Raw genomic sequence first — 20250 nt, forward strand, 5'->3', positions numbered from 1 at the left:
TACAGTAAACTCTTGCCTACATTCCTTACAAATTTACTTTTCGAGAGCAGGTTCCCTAAGGCGTGTAGACTTTCTTTTAATGATCTCTGTATGAACTTGTTAATATTGTTCCTATCAATACAGACAGGTTGTTGTGGGGTCATGACCCCCTACCGAAGGTGTAAGGGTAGCCTGTGCCTAGCACTGTAGTTATATAAAAGTGAAAAAAATAACACTAAAAATCGAGATTTGAAGAAATAAAGTCCAATTATAGTATTAAACTTAGTAATACATTTTCAATGCGTGTAGTTACTATTTACTATTTATCATATATATAAGGTTAATAATAAACTAAGTCGAGCAAAACCTCTTTATTTTTAGCCAATATTTACAAATATACACAAAATATGTACAAAACTTCAAGTTTTACATTAAAATAATTGTTACAAGTACAGCGAGAACCCTACAGAAAATTTCACATTGAAAAAAAAAGGCATCCGATAATAAATTAATAATTACAATAAGGCAAAGACCCTGTAACATATGAGTGCCTCTGTCGGCCCGAGGGACGCCACCACGAAGGCCCTCCGGAGCCCTCTGGGTGATGGTAGTTGTGCCGGATCCCTACAGATGGCCTCACGACCACGAAATTCCATTTCTCTTTTTCCCTATTTCCGTGTCAGCCGTTGTTTAGTAATAATTTCTAATGGAGTAACAACAATTGTCTTTCAGTAAATTCTTTATCCTAGGAGCTCCCCCCCCCCCCACCTCTCTCTCTCTCCCTATCCAGAGACTGGAAACACACCGTGTTTTAAGTCGGTCTCTAGAAACCCAACATCGTCAGCTTCTACAAACCAATAAGCCTTCAGCGTCTAGAAACCATAGACCATCATCTTCGAGACCCGAAATCATCAATTTCTTGAGGCCAAAGACTATAAGCCTCTGGAATGCCATCGGTCTCTAGATACCAACAACCTCTAGAGACCAGACACCATCAGCCTTTGGGGTACCCTTAGCCTCTGGAAACCAGCACCTTTCGGTTGACCAGACTATCAGTCAATGGCCAGAGACCATTTGCCTCTAAAGACCCACCAACAAAGCTCTAAAGACCAGAGACCGTCAGACTATACGAACTCGAGACCATGAGTCCCTAGAGACCATCACCACGCCACTTCTCAAACCTCGACACGTGACAAGCTGTGTTGGGTGTATATGGTCATCTAAAGCTTCCTGAAATATGGTGCAGCAATGGCAATGATGATGGTGATGATGATGATGACGATGATGATGATGAAGACACGAGTGATAAAGATGGAAACGTCTGCCCTGTGTCGTCGACAGTCTCGCCAGATGATGTTGCTGCATTGGTGTGGAACGATGGAGACCCCATTGTGGCGGCTTTGGCCACTACTACCCATTCATGATATCTTCGATCATGAAACCTTTCTTCTTGGGTCTTTCCGGAGGGTGGGGTGGGTACGGCGGGCGTGGGGCGGCACCCATGGCTCCCCCGCCCATGGGAACGGGCCCCTGCATGGGTAGGAGAGGCGGCGGGGCCACAGAGGGCCCTGGATTCCCCAGGACTTGCTCTATGGGTCTTTTCAGGTCATGGTGAGGGGGGCGGTAATGAGGCCCCGGTGGCCCGGCCCCGCCACCACCCACCATGGGATAGAACCCATGGGCGTGGCTGTACAGGGAAGTGACGTGGGCGTGTGGGTTGGAGGTGGGTCTAGGGGGCGGAGCACCGTGAGGCCCTAACATTCCAGAGTCTCTACTGTTGTTACTGTGGGCGTGTGAGGTGTGGCTGTGGGATGTTAGCTCGTGAGATGTGGGGCCGTGCGTGGTGTGTACATGCGTCGTGTGGGTGTGCGTGACGTGCGTGTGTGTTTTATGCGGGAGAGTGTTGTGTTCGTGTGTAGTGTTGACATGGCTGGAGTGGGCGAGCATGTCTGGCCTGTGGAGGTCTGGTTGGTGAAGGCCAGGGACGTGGTTATCGGCGGGGTGGTCTTCCGCCCCAACTACAGCACCATCTTCATCATCTTCCTCGAGTTCTTCCTCTACCTCCTCATCATCTTCCACCTTTTCCGACTCGTAGAAGGAATAGGCATCATCTGGTCGACCTGGGTCAATTTCCTCGTCCTCGTCATCCTCGTCTGCGTCTTCCTCCACTTCGTCATCGTCCAGATCAGGGCCTCCTTCTCTCCTGTCGCAGACTGAAATCGCTGAGGCCGAAGATGGCCCAGAGGAACTCCCATCTATGTCATGATGGTTCGAATTCTTCCCGTCGTCGCAATCTTTTTCTGAAGGCAAGTGTCCCCCTATTGAATGTGTGAGCATGTGCCTCCTGAGATCACAATTCCTCCTGAATACGGCGCTACATGAGGCACACTTGTACGGCTTGAGGTCCGTGTGAGTCAGCAGGTGCGTCTTGAGATTGCTCCGTTGGTTGAAGCTCCTGCCACAGGTGGGGCACTTGTGTGGCGACTCCTCCATGTGAAGGATCTTGTGGACGGCCAGGGTGCGGCTCTGGCAGAATCCCTTGCCACACTCGCTGCACTTGAAGGGCTTCTCCTTGCTGTGGATGTACCTGAGGAAGAGCAAAGGACTAAGGTCAGAACATACGAATGACTTCTTGCTGTGGGTGTGTCTGAAGAACAGACACGAACTGTCAGTACACCGAAGACCCCTTGCTGTAGATGTACCTGAAGAAGAGAAGCAAAACGCAAGGTCAGTACATTTGAAGGCTTTCTTGCGGTGAAGAACGCACCTGAAGAACAGAAACTAAGGTAAGTACAATTGAAGGGCTTCTTGCTGAAGTAGAAAGACGAACTAAGGTCAGTAAACATGAAGAACTTCTTATTATAAAGGTTCCTGTGGTAAAAAAAAAGACAATCTTAGATTCAGCACTCATATTAATTAACGGCAAGCGAGAACCTCTGTGACATTTAAGTCTTCAAGTCTTCAGTAACACATACGACAATTGCATTTAGGGAAAATAAATGATCAGGTAAGACGAAACGTCTGCCACCAAACCCTATAAAACTAGAAACATATGAAAAAAAAAATCCCATCTACATATCTGAATATATATAAAATGTAATTGATTTTCTTGAGATATAATAAGCACGGGGCGGAATCCTTTCATCGCAAGTTAGACGCAAACCAGTTCTGGATAAGACATTCTCAGTCAGTATATCCATGATGGGAAAATATTACAGGTCTATAAAGCTATCTCATTTAGACCAAAGAAAAAAAGGGGGTAACAAAAAAAATCAACACCAACAAAACCTGTAGACAATCTGCTGAGAATTAAACAAGGTTTTTGACGCGACTAAATATGAACTGAGGACGGAGGATAAACACTGATTTACACCCAACCAAAATCTATTGGGAAAATACACACAAAAACACGTGAAGGAATGCGATTTGTCTGTTACACCGGCTACCTCCCTTACCTTTAACACGATGCTTTTCCTTTCATATCGAGTATATAAGTGCTGTTTTAATAGACAGCACGTAAGGAAGAACAGTGGTTATTCCTTTTTCTATTTAAAATATATAAATATATAATTAGCAGCAGCTGGTTCTGCAGGTCTTGCAGCATCCTACATCTCAGGACAACCGTAGAATCCACCTACAGCTCTGGATAACCGCAAAATCTACCTCTTCTACTTCCACATGTCCTGTTATCCAAGTTCACGGACAAAACGCCAACATACCAGGCGTAGAAATCTGACTGTAATGCCCAACATAGTAGGAGTAGAAACCTGACTGTAACGCCTAACATTCACACCGTCCTTCCCCATCTCTTGAGTCCTGTCCTCTTGATCTTTATATTTATCCGTGGCCATTAGTCATTCCTTCTCCACATAAGCTTTCTTCCTTTGACAGTCACGCATACAAACATTTGCAGAGAGCTCTGAGTTATTTCGACTTTCTTTTCCTTTAACTGCCTTGATTGGGGCATGTTACTTGCCCGTGCCATGTCAAGAGGAAAAAAAAACAAATCAGCTGGAAGTCTCAATCATGTCACTGACCCTTCCTCATGTCTACTTTTTTCAGTCTCTCTCACGTCTATTGAAAGGTATCTGTCGCATGTCATCAGCTGTCCCGTGCTCAAACTCACTGTAAAAGTCGTCCCTGTGTCACTCAATGAGCTCCTCATCTCTAGTTCCCATCATCTTCACCAAACACCACTTCCTCCTCTCTCTCTCTCTCTCTCTCTCCCAGTCTTCACTATTCCCAAGCATGAGTAAACCTTACGACTCAAGTTCTCCACGATTCATCAGCTCGTATCAAAACACTGACCGCCTGTACGCCCAGCTCTTCACACAAGGTATGGCTCTTAAATCAAACAGAGATGGACTCGTGCCTTTTGGGACGCCCCTTGCTTTTGGAGCGCCCAGACAATGTAACCATAAATGACGCTCTTGAAGGAAGTCTTGGTCGAAAAGATCTTGGTGCCACAATAGTCAACGTCTCTCTATTAGGCAAAGGACAATATGTCATCATATTGGGCGTCTGTCCATAGCGATTTGACGTTTAAACTTTATTTAGCGCCGGGGGTCGATTTTGTATTCCTCTCGCCGACGTACTGCAAGTCAAGCAATCCAGGGTAGAATTATCTGCGCCGGGAAAGGCCTCGGTAAATGCCGTGGTGAAGTCAACACTCGCTCAGTTCAACACTAAGGCGATGCAAGAAATTACCATAAGAATATTCTGGCCAACCATGGCAGATTTACAACCCAGGTTCCATTTGGGGACTTCGCAGGCATTCATCATTCAATGATTCTTTCTTTAGTTCTATCGTCATTCACCAATTCTTTCTTTTAGTACACCATCGTTTGATAATTCTCTCATTCACTACACCTGGAACCGTAATTTCAGGCTGAAGACATTAAGATGGCCAAGTTCACCGATGAATAATCCATCTATGTACGATGACGAATTCTTCATCGTTTTACAATGCTTTTCATTCACAGAGCATTCATAAAAACAAAAGCAAAATCAACAATATTATATATATATATATATATATATATATATATATATATATATATATATATATATATATATATATATATATATATATATATATAACCCTCGCAATGGGGCTTCCACAGCGTTCAGAAAGCCAGCCAATTCCACCAGGGGGGACAACAGGCCAAGAAGTATGGTGATGGAGTTTGTCCTGCTGGGTGAGTTGCTGGAAAACTGAAGGTTAAGTCTTCAAAGTCTTGGATATGAAGGATCTTATGATTTACTAGACCCATATCTATTAAGCTGAAGGTATGGTTGGTGTCTAGAACGCTCACGAGAAAGTGTAACTCGTACATGTCTCGGGAGTGTGGCTTTAGACGGTCGTATGTCGAGAGGAATGGAGTTTAAGACTGGGTTGGGGTGAAGGGGGGTTGTCTTAATGATTCCAGAGTCCTCACAGAGGGAGCATGTTTCGTCAATGTTGTGTTCTCAGGAGGCGGACTGTGAATACATGCTCCTGAAGTGCGAGGCAGGAGTGAGCTTTTTATCTGTGCGTGGGTCTGTCGACTGGTTATGTAGCGGTCTGGGTGGGAGAGGACTGGGTTCGCTGCCAAGAATTGGGTTCCGATTATGCTGAGGTGGGACTATCCTGGATGTCTTTTGTTTCGTCTAGTAGATGTTGAAAGCTGGTGGTTACTAGGCAGCCGGGAACTGTTCTGTGTAGCTTGTAGTTCCGTTGTGTCTGCCTTGTGTGGGGGAGGGAGGAGGAGGAGGAGGTGGGTGGCCAGGCTGGTGAGATGAAGGCCAGAGCGATGTGGATGAATCCATTGGAGAGGATGCTGAAAGGCTTCTGAAACCGGTGGCAGTGAGTTTTCTGAGGGCGTTCCGTTCCTTATGACGTTCGTTTTTGATATCTCCGGTCAGGGGAGTGAATGCCATGTGTGTTGTGCGTGTGATACCGAGTCTGGTGTTTTGGTGAGTGAGCGGGAGGAGTCGTTGGTCTTTCGAGGTGATCTGAGGATGCAGGATGCATTCCTCTGTCTATATGTCCCTAGGGATGGGGGAGAGGGTGGGAAAAAATGACAACCCCCTAATCTCCAGCGGGCCGTAAAAGGCGTCTGTGAGGGGCCGGGAGCGAGATGCTGGGTATCTTCCCTTCCTGTATTGCAACTTTTCAAAAGAGGAACAGAGGAAACTGAAAGGATATATATATATATATATATATATATATATATATATATATATATATATATATATATATATATATATATATATATATATATATATATTCTTAATATAGAATATATATATATATATATATATATATATATATATATATATATATATATATATATCCTTTCAGTTTCCTCTGTTCCTCTTTTGAAAAGTTGCAATACAGGAAGGGAAGATACCCAGCATCTCGCTCCCGGCCCCTCACAGACGCCTTTTACGGCCCGCTGGAGATTAGGGGGTTGTCATTTTTTCCCACCCTCTCCCCCATCCCTAGGGATGGTGTGGGAGGCAAGTTGTTAGAAGCAGTGAAAAGTTTTTATCGAGGATGTAAGGCATGTGTACGTGTAGGAAGAGAGGAAAGTGATTGGTTCTCAGTGAATGTAGGTTTGCGGCAGGGGTGTGTGATGTCTCCATGGTTGTTTAATTTGTTTATGGATGGGGTTGTTAGGGAGGTAAATGCAAGAGTCCTGGAAAGAGGGGCAAGTATGAAGTCTGTTGGGGATGAGAGAGCTTGGGAAGTGAGTCAGTTGTTGTTCGCTGATGATACAGCGCTGGTGGCTGATTCATGTGAGAAACTGCAGAAGCTGGTGACTGAGTTTGGTAAAGTGTGTGGAAGAAGAAAGTTAAGAGTAAATGTGAATAAGAGCAAGGTTATTAGGTACAGTAGGGTTGAGGGTCAAGTCAATTGGGAGGTGAGTTTGAATGGAGAAAAACTGGAGGAAGTGAAGTGTTTTAGATATCTGGGAGTGGATCTGTCAGCGGATGGAACCATGGAAGCGGAAGTGGATCATAGGGTGGGGGAGGGGGCGAAAATTTTGGGAGCCTTGAAAAATGTGTGGAAGTCGAGAACATTATCTCGGAAAGCAAAAATGGGTATGTTTGAAGGAATAGTGGTTCCAACAATGTTGTATGGTTGCGAGGCGTGGGCTATGGATAGAGTTGTGCGCAGGAGGATGGATGTGCTGGAAATGAGATGTTTGAGGACAATGTGTGGTGTGAGGTGGTTTGATCGAGTAAGTAACGTAAGGGTAAGAGAGATGTGTGGAAATAAAAAGAGCGTGGTTGAGAGAGCAGAAGAGGGTGTTTTGAAGTGGTTTGGGCACATGGAGAGAATGAGTGAGGAAAGATTGACCAAGAGGATATATGTGTCGGAGGTGGAGGGAACGAGGAGAAGAGGGAGACCAAATTGGAGGTGGAAAGATGGAGTGAAAAAGATTTTGTGTGATCGGGGCCTGAACATGCAGGAGGGTGAAAGGAGGGCAAGGAATAGAGTGAATTGGAGCGATGTGGTATACAGGGGTTGACGTGCTGTCAGTGGATTGAATCAAGGCATGTGAAGCGTCTGGGGTAAACCATGGAAAGCTGTGTAGGTATGTATATTTGCGTGTGTGGACGTGTGTATGTACGTGTGTATGGGGGTTGGGCCATTTCTTTCGTCTGTTTCCTCGCGCTACCTCGCAAACGCGGGAGACAGCGACAAAGTATAAAAAAAAAAAAAAAAAAAAAAAAAAAAAAAAAAAAATATATATATATATTTTTTTTTTTTTTTTTTTTTTTTTTTTTTATACTTTGTCGCTGTCTCCCGCGTCTGCGAGGTAGCGCAAGGAAACAGACGAAAGAAATGGCCCAACCCCCCCCCCCATACACATGTACATACACATTTGTCTGCTCCCGATGTAAACTCGATCGGTTAATGAGAGAGAGAGAGAGAGAGAGAGAGAGAGAGAGAGAGAGAGAGAGAGAGAGAGAGAGAGAGAGAGAGAGAGAGAGAGAGAGAGAGAGAGAGAGAGAGACTCGTCTCAAGTGCACGTATTCACTTAAACACTTGTAGGAAGCCCACAGGTGCGTCTGGTTGTGGTGAGTGGTGGGTTGGCAGGAGGATAGCACCTGTTCCGGCAGCAAGTGTGAACATAAATCACTCCTCGTGCACCCACAGCCGGGAGCTCTATGGTTCCCTGAACAGACAACACTACGGACGGGGGTGTGGGGAGATTACCGCAGCTGCCACGCCAGAAATTACGGGTAGGATGGCTTACCTCACCACACACACACACACACAAACACACACCGGTCCATCGGGATTTCCACATCTACCACACGGTTTAGATGGGATTACTTTCCACATCTACCACACGGTTTAGATAGGATTACTTTCCACATCTACCACAAGATCTATCTGGGGATTACTTCTCTTGCCACACACCACAGCGTGGGGAGTGGAGGGGGGGGGGGGGGTGTTACCAGCCCCATCGCCACAGTTTACGAAGGATTACATTCTCTCTCTCTCTCTCTCTCTCTCTCTCTCTCTCTCTCTCTCTCTCTCTCTCTCTCTCTCTCTCTCTAACCACACCAAGGATTCTTACCCTACCACACACCTCATGAGGGATGACCACATCTACCACAGCTTTACCGAAGACTACCACGCCTACCAAAGCGTTCTATACAGACTATCGCCAAAAAGCACAACGGGGATGAATATGGATCAACAAGGGGCACACAACCCGACATGGATTACAATTTTTTGCTACTCAGGGATTTAACACATCTGCTTCACAGCATGCCGACGAGATCTCAACAGCCAGTGGTAAATGACACACTAATGGTAACCCAACACACACACACACACACACAAAATACGGATTAATGCATTCCACGTTACACACCGGAGCTGCTGAGGGGATTACAGCGATTACCCTGAAGCAGGATTAGGGATGCACTACAACGGAGATCACCAACGGAGTCACACACACTAGTGGGATCACCAATGTTTCTGAGTAATCTTTGAGGGATTACTTGTTTCCACGCTATACCAGGATGTGACATTTCTCAAGTAACCAATTTCTGGGGTTACCACTACAATTCACACCATAAGAGGGATTACCAGAGCTCCGAAGAATAAACCCTTTGGGATTACTTCAGCCGTACACACCTGTTTACTAAGGATTACCACAGCGACCAATCGCCCCTTTTGTGGGGTTCTATAGCGTTCCGGAGAGAGATAAGTCAACACGCCCTGGTAATACATTACTCATGGTATTTAAACGACTGAGGGAATCTTAATTATCAGATGATAATAACTAATAAATGATGAAGGACCTAAAACTGTAACACATCCCCAAGAGACCATGCGAAGTAAGCTGCAAGGAACAGATGAAGGGAAAGGAACCAGCGATGGAATGGTGCGCAACATGAGCGAACGGTGACGATCGTGGAAGAGGAAGCTTGTGTGTCCCCACGAAAGAATGTGAAATACAATGACAACGAGACACTGGGGGGGAGATAATGAGAGAGATAGAGAGGTATGTTGTATGGTGAGGGAGTGTTATGAGACGTGAGGGAGATGGAGAGATAAAAAAAAAAAAAAGACTTGTGGTGTGGCAGGGGATGTGTGGTGTGGTTTGCAGAAAGGAGACGCGCTGGTGTAGACAGAGAGGGACGGGTGGCAGGGTTTAGCTGGGAGATGGGCAGGCGTAGAGAGGGATGGGTGGCAGGGTTTTAGATGGGAGACGGACTAGTGTAGACAGAAAGGGACGGGTGGCAGGGTTTAGCTGGAAGACAGGCTGGTGTAGAAAGAGAGGGACGGGTGGCAGGGTTTAGACGGGAGACGGACTAGTGTGCACAGAGAGGGACGGGTGGCAAGGTTGAGCTGGGAGACAGGCTAGAGTAGACAGAGAGGGACGGGTGGTGAGGTGTGGTGGTGGTGGTGTGGTGTGTGCCAGAGGGACGAGTTGGCAGGACCCCGGCTCACTGGGTCCCCGCCCAACAAATTGCACCTCTCGCGATCCTGCAGGCGGGCTACCCATGTGTACTGCTCCCCCGACCGGTTCCACAAGCCCTTCTGCTTCTTCCACCTGCTGATGCTGCTGCTGCTGCGGCTTAAAACACCCAGGTGGAGCTCCACTTGTATGCACACCAGAGGTCCACTTACATCCCAAGGGGTCCTCGAGTCAACGGATCAGTGTGAAGGATGAGTCTAAACCCGGTCTCGAGGCTGTTCTGTCCTCATACCATCACTTTATACGTCTAGAAGGCGTCCCTCACATACTTCTTTAAGTAGGGGAGCTGGGAGGAGGCACTGGTGATTAATCCCAGCTCATAAGTAGCGAGTTCAGTAAAGAGATGTAAGTGTTCGAAGCTCCTTGTATCTAAGTAAGAGAAGGGGACTGGTAGTCCAACCACATTAAACTTACTTAGTTAAGTGAGGAGGGACTATTAATCCTGGCTCCTTGTGCTCAAGTACGGGAGTAAAGAGCCTTAAGTAAACCCCAGCTCCTTGTACTTAAGTAGGGGAGTAAAGGAGCTTGTAATCCCAGTTCCTTGTACTTAAGGAAGGGAAGTAAATGGGTTTAAAATAATCCTAGTTCCTCGTGCCTGTGTTGGTGGATATCCTCGTGGCAGACGGCAAGCTGAGGGTCCACTAACACCTCTGCTCCTCTGGGGAGACGACCCAACTTTCCTCCTCTCCCACTGTGCCCATGCTGACCCCACCACACACCCCCTAGCTACTCCTCCCACAGTAAGTAATCTTCATAAATCTGCAACTTTCTTAGAATCCGGTGTCTCATCTCCCTTTTTTCTTATTCTTTCTCTTAGTTTTCTAGTTTTGCCTCTCCTCGTGTTCCTCACTGCTCCTTCTTGCCTTTCTTCTTATCCCTGGCATTGCCACGTATTCCTTCGTCTGCCTCGTTACTACTTAATGTCTCTTTTCTTTCCAATCTCCTCCTGCCTCCCTTCTTAACCTTATCACTACCATGTTCCTTTCCCTCCTCTTCATCTTCTTGTTCTACCTATACTTGAGGTCCATTTCAATCATCTTCCCTTCACTGTACATCTTTCATTCACTAAATCGTCTCATTCTTCATCTCTCTCTCTCTCTTGCCTCTATTCCATTTCTCGTCGTGAATTCTTTTTCATCATTCTTCGTTCCCCTCTCCCCAAGCTACTGTTGCTTTACTCACGTATCCCCAGGGAGCCCAACTCCCTACTCTCAGCTTGGGTAGGAGGGAGGTGTCCTGAGAGGCTACGGCTGGGAGCCCTGCTGCCCACTCCCAGCAGCAGCAGCATGAGCAGGAGGGAGGTGTCCTGGGAGGTGAGGGCTGGGAGCCTCTCAGGAGAACCACTTTTTACCTGAGAGTGTGATACGTTAGAGGTCGTACGGGACACTAGTCCTTCCATCTCTAGCAGATACATGGCAACGGAGGAGGAGGAGGAGGAGGAGGAGGAGGTGGAAGAATAGGAGGAGGAGGAGGAGGAGGGTGAATAGGAGGAGGAAGAAGAGGAGGAAGAGGAATTGGAGGAGGAGGCAATGGGAACTATGTGGAAGGAGTCCTCACCACGAGAACGTTTGATCAGAACGAAACGGACGACCACACGATTGCACGACGAAGACGATGAAGCAGACGCAGGAGAGGACACCATGGCTAATGAAGCAGGAAGACACGGGGGCAGCAGCAGCAGCAGCAAGCACGTCTTCACAGCAAGAGCACGAGGAAGGGGACGAGAGAGAGAGATCAACAAGCAGATGAAGGTATAGATACAGCAGGAAAAGAAAAAGGGGGGAGAGGAACAGAAGACAACAGAAAAAGGGGGGGGGGGGAAAGAAAAGCAGCAGCAGCAGAACCAGCAGCAGGTGGAAGCTGTAGCAAGAAAATGGTCGTGGATGCGGCAGCAGAAGCAGATGCAGAGAGAGAGAGAGAGAGAGAGAGAGAGAGAGAGAGAGAGAGAGAGAGAGAGAGAGAGAGAGAGAGAGAGAGAGAGAGAGAGACTGCGGAAGCAGAAACGAGCCAACGGGCTGATACGACGTATTGTCCCATCCTTGTTTTGTATATCCAAGAAGGTTCCTTCCACGTGTCCCCAGGTCCTTGCTTCCATCCCACCCCACTTGTCCCCAGCCCCCTCCTTCATATCCCACGTGTTCCCAGACCCCCCTCCACATTCCATGTGCACCCAGCTGCTTGCTTCGTGCCCCACGTGTTCCCAGCCCCCTCCTTCACACCCCATGTGTCCCCAGCCCCCACCTTCACACCTCATGTGTCCCCACCTTCACACCCCATGTGTCCCCAGCCCCCATCTTCACACCCCATGTGTCCCCAGCCACCATCTTCACACCCCATGTGTCCCCAGCCCCCACCTTCACACCCCATGTGTCCCCAGCCACCATCTTCACACCCCATGTGTCCCCAGCCCCCACCTTCACACCCCACGTGTCTCCAGCCCCCACCTTCATACCCCACACGTCTCTAGCCCCTTCCGTCACACCTACTCTACCCCTAGCCCCTTCTTTCATCCTAGGTACCCCCTCCCCCAACCCAACATCGACGCAACTCCCCCAGGTCACCTGTGTAAGACTGGCGTAACTCCCCAGCCTTCCCCTCAGCTCAGTAAAGTATGGCTGAGATAACCACTAAACCCCAGATCACTAGTGTGTGGCTGGCCTCACATTCCCTACCCCTCCAGACCACTAGTGTGTGGCCGGCCTGTCTCCTCCTCCCCCACCTCCCCCAGACCACTAGTGTGTGGCCGGCCCGTCTCCTCCCCCAGACCACTAGTGTGTGGCTGGCCTGTCTCCTCCTCCCCCAGACCACTAGTGTGTGGCCGGCCTGTCTCCTCCTCCCCCAGACCACTAGTGTGTGGCCGGCCTGTCTCCTCCTCCCCCAGACCACTAGTGTGTGGCAGGCCTGTCTCTTCTCCCCCCACGACCGTGATAAAGTAAAATGACTGTGGTAATTCAAATCCCTCGCTACACGAATTAAATATGATGGAAAACGGCGAGTCATACCCCCAACAATTGAAGTCCTTGTCATTGTCTGGCAGGAGAGTCCTTCGTCTTCGTCCCCATTTTCACTTCGTGTTTTCATTCTTCTTTCACACTCGTCTCGGGCAAGTGATGCGACACATCACAGGCATTCCTGGACGCGCATGCTTCCACCATCTCAAGATAAAGCTTCATTATTTAGCTCTGCATTCTCTACTGCAACGTGTGCGTGTGTGTGTGTGTGTTTGTGTGTGTTCGTGTGTGTGTGTGTGTGCGTGTGTGTGTGTGTTTCTTATCGTCTCTATTACCGTCAATACCGTCCTCATCACTTCCTCCACCAGCTCATTACCTCCGTCATAATCGACGACACTATCGCCATCTCCACCACCACCATCACCACCACCGACCTCCTCCTCCTGCTGCCTCTCTCTCCCTTCACCACCCTCTCCCTCTACACACACACACACACACACACACACATTTTCACAGTACGAGTGGTGGATGAATGGAACAAACTGAAAGGAGGAAGTGTTAAACGTGGGCAAGATACAGAAGGTGAGAGCAACTTGGATGATCATAAAGAACATACAAGCGAAGGGGGACCCCACGAGTGTAAAATTCCCCCACCAGTACAGTACAAATAAGTGATAGCACAAGAGATGTGGGCCTCACGGACGAAGAACTCCCTCCCGGCGTTGTACAAATAGGTAATTACACACACACACGGACACACACAAAGAGAGACTGACAGAAACATAAAATCTTTCAAAAAAAAAAGAGACAAAAACACGAGACATTAAAAAAAGAAAATAAAAAAAGAGGGAGAGAGAGAGAGAGACGCGCTCACAAAAACACATGTAAAATCCTCAACAATAGCAACACCAACAGAAGCCCTTCTCATCCCCGCAAACACTCCAGACAAAAGCAATACTACAACAGCACCAACGAGGAGAATGCCTCACCATCAACACACTTAGACCAAAACAGGACGCTAGGATACGGGAGGCAGAAGAGCTTAAGCAACAGCAGCAGCAGCAGTAGCAGGCAGCAGGGGCGAGAGCAGAGAGAGAGAGAGAGAGAGAGAGAGAGAGAGAGAGAGAGAGAGAGAGAGAGAGAGAGGGTGTCATGACCTCATCTGGCGTCTCTTAGGTCGTCTGTCACAGAGGGGGAAGACCCCGCGGAGTTCCGCAAGGCGAGGGTCACTCTCTCCACACACACACGCACACACACACTCAGCAGATGACGAAGCTTCCATTTTCCTCGTGAGGATAAGCTGTTTCTTGATACTGATTACTGAACTGCCTCCGCCAGCTCCATACATTTACTTAACGAGGGTAAAATACCCAGATATACAAGCTCGGACATTCACACGGGTCGTGTGCGCCGTGAGAACGAAGATGACCTTCGAACTTGAGGTGTTTAATTTCATTTTTTCTTCGACTGGTGGTTACCCAAGAGAGGAGGTCTTACTCTCCTCTCGCAGAAGCTGGCATCGAACTGTTTACATAAATCTTGGGTGTTTCATGATGGACCAGGAGGGATTTATTCCCATCTTGGTCCATTTATGATGGACCAGGAGGTACTTCCATCCACCTTGGTCCACAGCATGGTGGACTTGGAGGTACTTCCTCCTTGGTCCACATCATGATGGACCAGGAGGTACTTACTTCCATCTTGGTCCATATCATGATGGACCAGGAGGTACTTACTTCCATCTTGGTCCATATCATGATGGACCAGGAGGGATTCCATCTCGGTCCACATCATGATGGACCAGGAGGTACCTCCCTCATGAGCCGCATCATGATGGACCGGGCGCCGTGTTTGTCTAGCAAAGTCAACACATTATATGAAGAAAAAAAACCCAAGGAATTACATTGTAAAGAAAAATTGCAAATGAAAGGTTGATTCTAATTACAATTCCCCGCAGCCAAATATATGTTTAGGACATCTTTTTTTAAACTTCTTGGGGAGCAAGCTTGGCTTCGAGTAAGATAACGTTCATGACAAGAAGGGGGAAGATAGAAGAGGAAAAGTTCAGATGAGAAAGATAAGAGAGAAAGGGAGACTGCGATTGATAAACACGAAACAAAAATGACGTGAAAAAGTAAAATGAAGACGAAGACGAAGAAGAAGAAGAAGAAGAAGAAGAAGAAGAAGAAGAAGAAGAAGAAGAAGAAGAAGAAGATTAGTAGTAATAGTAGAGCAGCATTAAGAGAAGAAAGCTAGAGAGCTATCTAATACCACTAAACTAGTGTGAACCACGTAACGAAACAGTTTAAACCAAGGAGTTGGCATCAACGGAGCAACATCAGCTCAGCGAGTGACAGATAATTCGTAATCAACGAAGGAAGAAAAAAACAAGTTGAATTCGCAGATGTCACAATGCATTTCAGATTGACTACAATCCAATTACCTCCACAGTAGCTTCCTGTACTTCGGTCTCTTCACATTCACTTCTGATACAAGCTTGAGACCGTCTGTTGTCTTGAAAGTGGGATGGCTTTCTTTAGGTCCTTGAATACATCAAATATTACCAAAGCTGACCTCTCACCTTATAACACCGTCTGAGTTCTCTATTCACCAACCCAAAGGGTACGACTCCTTCGGTACCTTGAAGCGTCCGCCGGCATAACAAGTGCAGACTAACAACCCTCTTTTTGTATAGACTCTAATCCTGCTAATACCTCTCCGTCCCTCCAGGTTCGAATCCGCCTTAAGAAACGTTCGGATCTCGTCTCCACGAGAGAAAAACCAGTATATATATACAAGCGCGCTCTCAAAGGCCCTACCAGGGGGTCTTATACCGACTTAACAAAGACGACAGCCCCTTCCGACGTGGGGGTCTTAGTTCAAATATACAGAGACGACTTGTACATGGCTCCCACCACTGGCATCTTGTATACACACACACACACACACACACACACACACACCCATCACATTACCGGCAACTTCTGTAAACATGACAAGTGTAAACAAATGGCAAGATAATCGAGTACAAGGTTAAAAGTGATGTATTTGACCTGGCGTATACTCTTAGGTATTATGGCCTGGCCTTTGACCTAATCCTCAGCTCAATCCCTCGAGTACGAAGGAAAGACCCTTGGACACGACAGTACGGCCCTTAGGTGCAATGGCCTGGCCTTTAACCCGATCCTTAACCTTAAGGAACACGACAGTACGACCCTTGGGTATAATGAAATGGCCTTTGACTTCACTCTTAATGCACAGGTGAGATGGTCGTGCCATCGGACGCAACTGGTCTGTTCCGTCGTGCTCAGGTTTCGTATACCTTCGTGCCCAAAGAATGACTGATGTTCCTCAAGACATCTATTAACTCTCATCACCTTTCTGTCACTTCTCCCTACAGCTGAGCCTCCAGGAAGCTGGCCAAACTCACACTGTAGGCGACTGTATGGGAAGGAGGGAGGAGGAGGAGGAGGAGGAGGGAGACACGTCCAAGGGTATGGTCCGTGGGGCTGAACACCCCCATTTCTACCCAGGTGGCCTCGCCAACCTGTAAACAACCCCATACGGCGGAATTAATTACTGGGAAGTCGGGAGGTCGCGTTCCTGTGTATGGAGGGCCATTACAGAATACTGATATGCAGGAATCTTATTTGAAATTCTGTATCTCATGCATAATGTTATGCATAGTGGTTCTTCAAGGTGGCGCTTTGAGTGACACCCTGAAGAACAGCCGGGGAATAACAAGAGAAAGTTTCTCAAAGCAAGTGCAGCTTGCGAGCCCCTAAGGAATATTCTTCAATAGATCGCACCACTACTACTGCAGGCTATCTGTCTCTCTACCTGTCTATACCATCTCCATGGGTTAGGCCACGTACATACAGCCCTCCTTCCCCTCCAAAGACCATCACGTTATCAACCCCAACTTCACGGGCGATGGCGTCTTACAGGCGTGTGAAACCCTCTCTATCGCTTTCTACCCCCTGAAAAAAAAAGACTCCTCTCTAACCCCCTTCCCTCTTCGCTCTCTACCTTATACACATCACACCATTTAAGACAATACGTCCACAAGGGTCCTTCATGAATTATTCACGATATGCAAAGATGGGCTTCCTCCCTCATGTTATTAAGAATGCCAACAATATGCTCTTTCCTCACACGCGAAGAAGGGATAATTTGTAACCCCGGCCATATATTCATGACTTCGAACCCCACAATATCATTTCTCTCCAGCGATCTTCCTCACAGTGTGTGTGTGTGTGTGTGTGTGTGTGGTATTCTGTTCCGGGTGGCGAAGAACCGGCGCGAGCCCCAGGGGTACCCAAACTGAAGGTCGCCCTACTTGAAGAAATGAGAATTTTGATCGCTTTCGACGCTTCTCGGAGAACGGCTTTGTCTTGGAGTTGCCCACACTACTCTTTCCAGGAGCTCCTGCCGCTCCAAGGCTGCGCTACTTCCAGCAGCAGGGAAATAATGGACTCCCCTGGAGTGAGAAGTTCTAGGACGAGACTGTACTCCCAATAATACAGCCTCGTTAAAGATCACTTTCCTCTCGCGTTGTAGCCAACCGAATGCGAGAGGAGTCCAGCAACACCAAACCAGTGAAGAAAATGGAGAGAGGCTGAGAGATTATAAAACATGAAGAAGAAAAGTAATTACATGGAGGCTGGCAGGCAAAATACAGGAGCAGGAAACGCTGGGATGATGGGAGAAGAGATACGAGGATCAGAAGCCGAGAGGAGAGATACAAAAGCTGCTGCGGTGTTAGAACACACAGGGGAGCTGATGGTAGCGTAACAGATGTCAGAGACACGTCAAAAGAAGATGAAGATGAGCGGAAGGATGACAGACACTTCTACAGAACTGTGAGGAGGTAGAAGTGTTGAAAGTCACCAGGCGATGCAAGGGGTGGAGGTTGTACCCCTTTTAAACAAAACGGTACGAACCTTCCAACACAACGACGGTACAAATTATGACCACAACTACGGCACGGCCTTTAAACATGACGGTACAATCCATAGGTATGCTAGCTTGGCTAATAACCCGAAAGGTCAGGTTATATGCCAGGCCATCATCATAACCCAAGGGTTGTGCCGCCGTGCTCAAAAGGGGTTGTAAGCATCGTGCTTACGGGGTTGTTACAGTCGTGTTCAAGGGGTTGTGGCGTAATGCCCTTGGGTCGTGCAGTTGTGGTCAATATAGGCTTGTGAATAATGAATTACGTGAACTGAGTTCTGGAAACATGAAGACGACGAACACGACTAGAAAAGGTGAAGAAGTTAAAGGTAAAGACCCACAAATCAGCTGGGTACGACTTACTTGTGATCTCTGAGGTGGTCTTGGCGTCGGAAGGCCTTCCCGCAGACGTCGCAGGGGAAGGGCCGCTCGTCCGTGTGCGTCCTCTCGTGGATCAGGAGGTTGTAGCTCTTGGTGAAGTGTCGCGAGCAGTACTTGCAGATGAACTGCTTCTTGGGTCGTGCAGCCCTGCCGGACACCCGGAGCAACCTCCTGTCGAAGATCCCCGGCAGGAGGGGGTTGTTCATCCCAAGGGCCGGGACCCCAAGGGGCGGCATGGAGTGACCCAGGGGCAGTACATGACCAGGGATTTCGCCAAGGTTGCGGCCAGGGCCGCCCTGAAGCTGAGGTCCTCCAGGGTCGTCGGCGCGAGGGGCCTCACGATCAGGGCTGGAGACATCGTGGAGGCGTCGGGCGCCCCTGGATACTACAGGGTGGAAGGCTGAGGGCGCGGCTTCCGAGTTGACCTGCAACAACAACAACAAGGCCTCGTGTTAGGCATGACACTACTGGCACATGACAGTATCTGACACATGACACTGCTGGCATACGTCAATATCTATGACATAACATAACTGGCATATGTCAACATATATGAAACGGTTCTCCTGGCATACATCAACATTTTAGACATGACAATATATGTTTAAGAGGAGGTTTCTTATGCGAAAGAATGCTAAATGCTATTGTTACGTATACACAGAAATTTCACAATAAATATAGCTATTGTAAAAAGAAAATACCTTCCTAATAAGACGTCCGACAGAAAACTTTAAAACCAATAACACAAAGGTCAAGTCATAAAGGTAATGTTAATGGCATATTGACCTTGTGTTTCACAGAGTCAATCACAAACTGGACAGCAACACGTCTGTTGTGAGAGTCACAAATTTCTCCCGGTCACTCGCGTCCACCGTTACGGTCAACACACCACACCAGGGCAAGGGTCACATAGGTCGTCCTTCAACACACTGCAGAGACTTAAGAGACTCAGGCCAGGGGTCAAACAGGTCGTCCTTCAACACGCCACAGAGGCCAGAGGCTCAGAACAAGGGTCAGAGAGGTCATCCTCCAACACACCACTGAGGCCAGGAACTCAAGGATCACCTCTCTAATCTTACCCAGATTCATGTGTCTTTTCTCACTCTCTGATGAGTACAAGTTTATATTGATGACGTCTGTGATCACTGGGGGCTGATGTGCATTTCTCTCTCTCTCTGCAACAAGAGAGAGAGAGAGAGAGAGAGAGAGAGAGAGAGAGAGAGAGAGAGAGAGAGAGAGAGAGAGAGAGAGAGAGAGAGAGAGAGAGAGAGAGAGAGAGAGAGAGAGAGAGAGGGGGGGGGGGGAGAGAAAGAAAGCATCCAGCTTTCTATTTCAGAGCTTCACCATAGCTGTCCAGTCACAGTGTAAGGTGAATTATCGGCTCACGTCCCCCCCCCGTGTGTAATTAACTATTTGTACAGTGCTGAGGCGAGAGGTCTACATTCGCTGTCCTTCATCTCTTGAACTCCTCTTTACCTTCGGCGAGAATCTGCCACTGGGACGAGCTGGCAGCGTTGAGAATAGTGTCATGCGAACTGGACGTTGTCGAGTGTTGTGTCAGATGGGCAATATGTGTGTATCTGTGGACTTAATGCTAGCAACCCACACCTGCGCGAAGCAGAAATAAAAGAAATTAGGGCAGCCTGGAGTCACTACTAGCTGGCTCACTGAGGGTCACTGCTTCGTCGTCACTGACCTACCCGATACCCAAGTGGGAGTACCTCTCTGGTCGGTGGTTGCCTATCAACTGATACCTTGTGTGTGTGTGTGTGTGTGTAAGAGGCTCGCCAGGTTGCCTCTCCCGGCCTTATGTACACAGGCCCCCACCTTCAACCCACCCCGGCCGGCCACACCACATAACATCTATGGCGTGATAGAGGATAGGGGCCAGCAACAGGTGCTGTGCTCTAATATCTTGTTTCGACCTCAATTAAGAGCGTGACCCCCAGATAACCTCGTCATGAACCATCAGGTCTCCTGTTATCTGTCCTTCCCAT

General features: G+C 47.9%; 1 protein-coding gene across 2 annotated transcripts in view; it reads right to left on the reverse strand.

Annotated features, from left to right (window-relative positions):
* Nucleotides 1–335: 335 nt before the first annotated feature.
* LOC139754238 (uncharacterized) overlaps nucleotides 336–20250 on the reverse strand; it is an 88339-nt gene continuing 68424 nt past the window's right edge. For both annotated transcript variants that reach the window (XM_071671552.1, XM_071671553.1), the window contains 2 exons: nucleotides 18236–18678; nucleotides 336–2566 (listed from right to left, as the gene is read on the reverse strand). In XM_071671552.1, coding sequence (XP_071527653.1) covers nucleotides 1390–2566; nucleotides 18236–18678 — 1620 coding nt within the window. In that variant the 3' untranslated portion in view covers nucleotides 336–1389. The remainder of the gene's footprint in view (nucleotides 2567–18235; nucleotides 18679–20250) is intronic.

This window comes from Panulirus ornatus, chromosome 16 (assembly GCF_036320965.1).
Source record: "Panulirus ornatus isolate Po-2019 chromosome 16, ASM3632096v1, whole genome shotgun sequence".
NCBI classification, from domain to species: domain Eukaryota; kingdom Metazoa; phylum Arthropoda; class Malacostraca; order Decapoda; family Palinuridae; genus Panulirus; species Panulirus ornatus.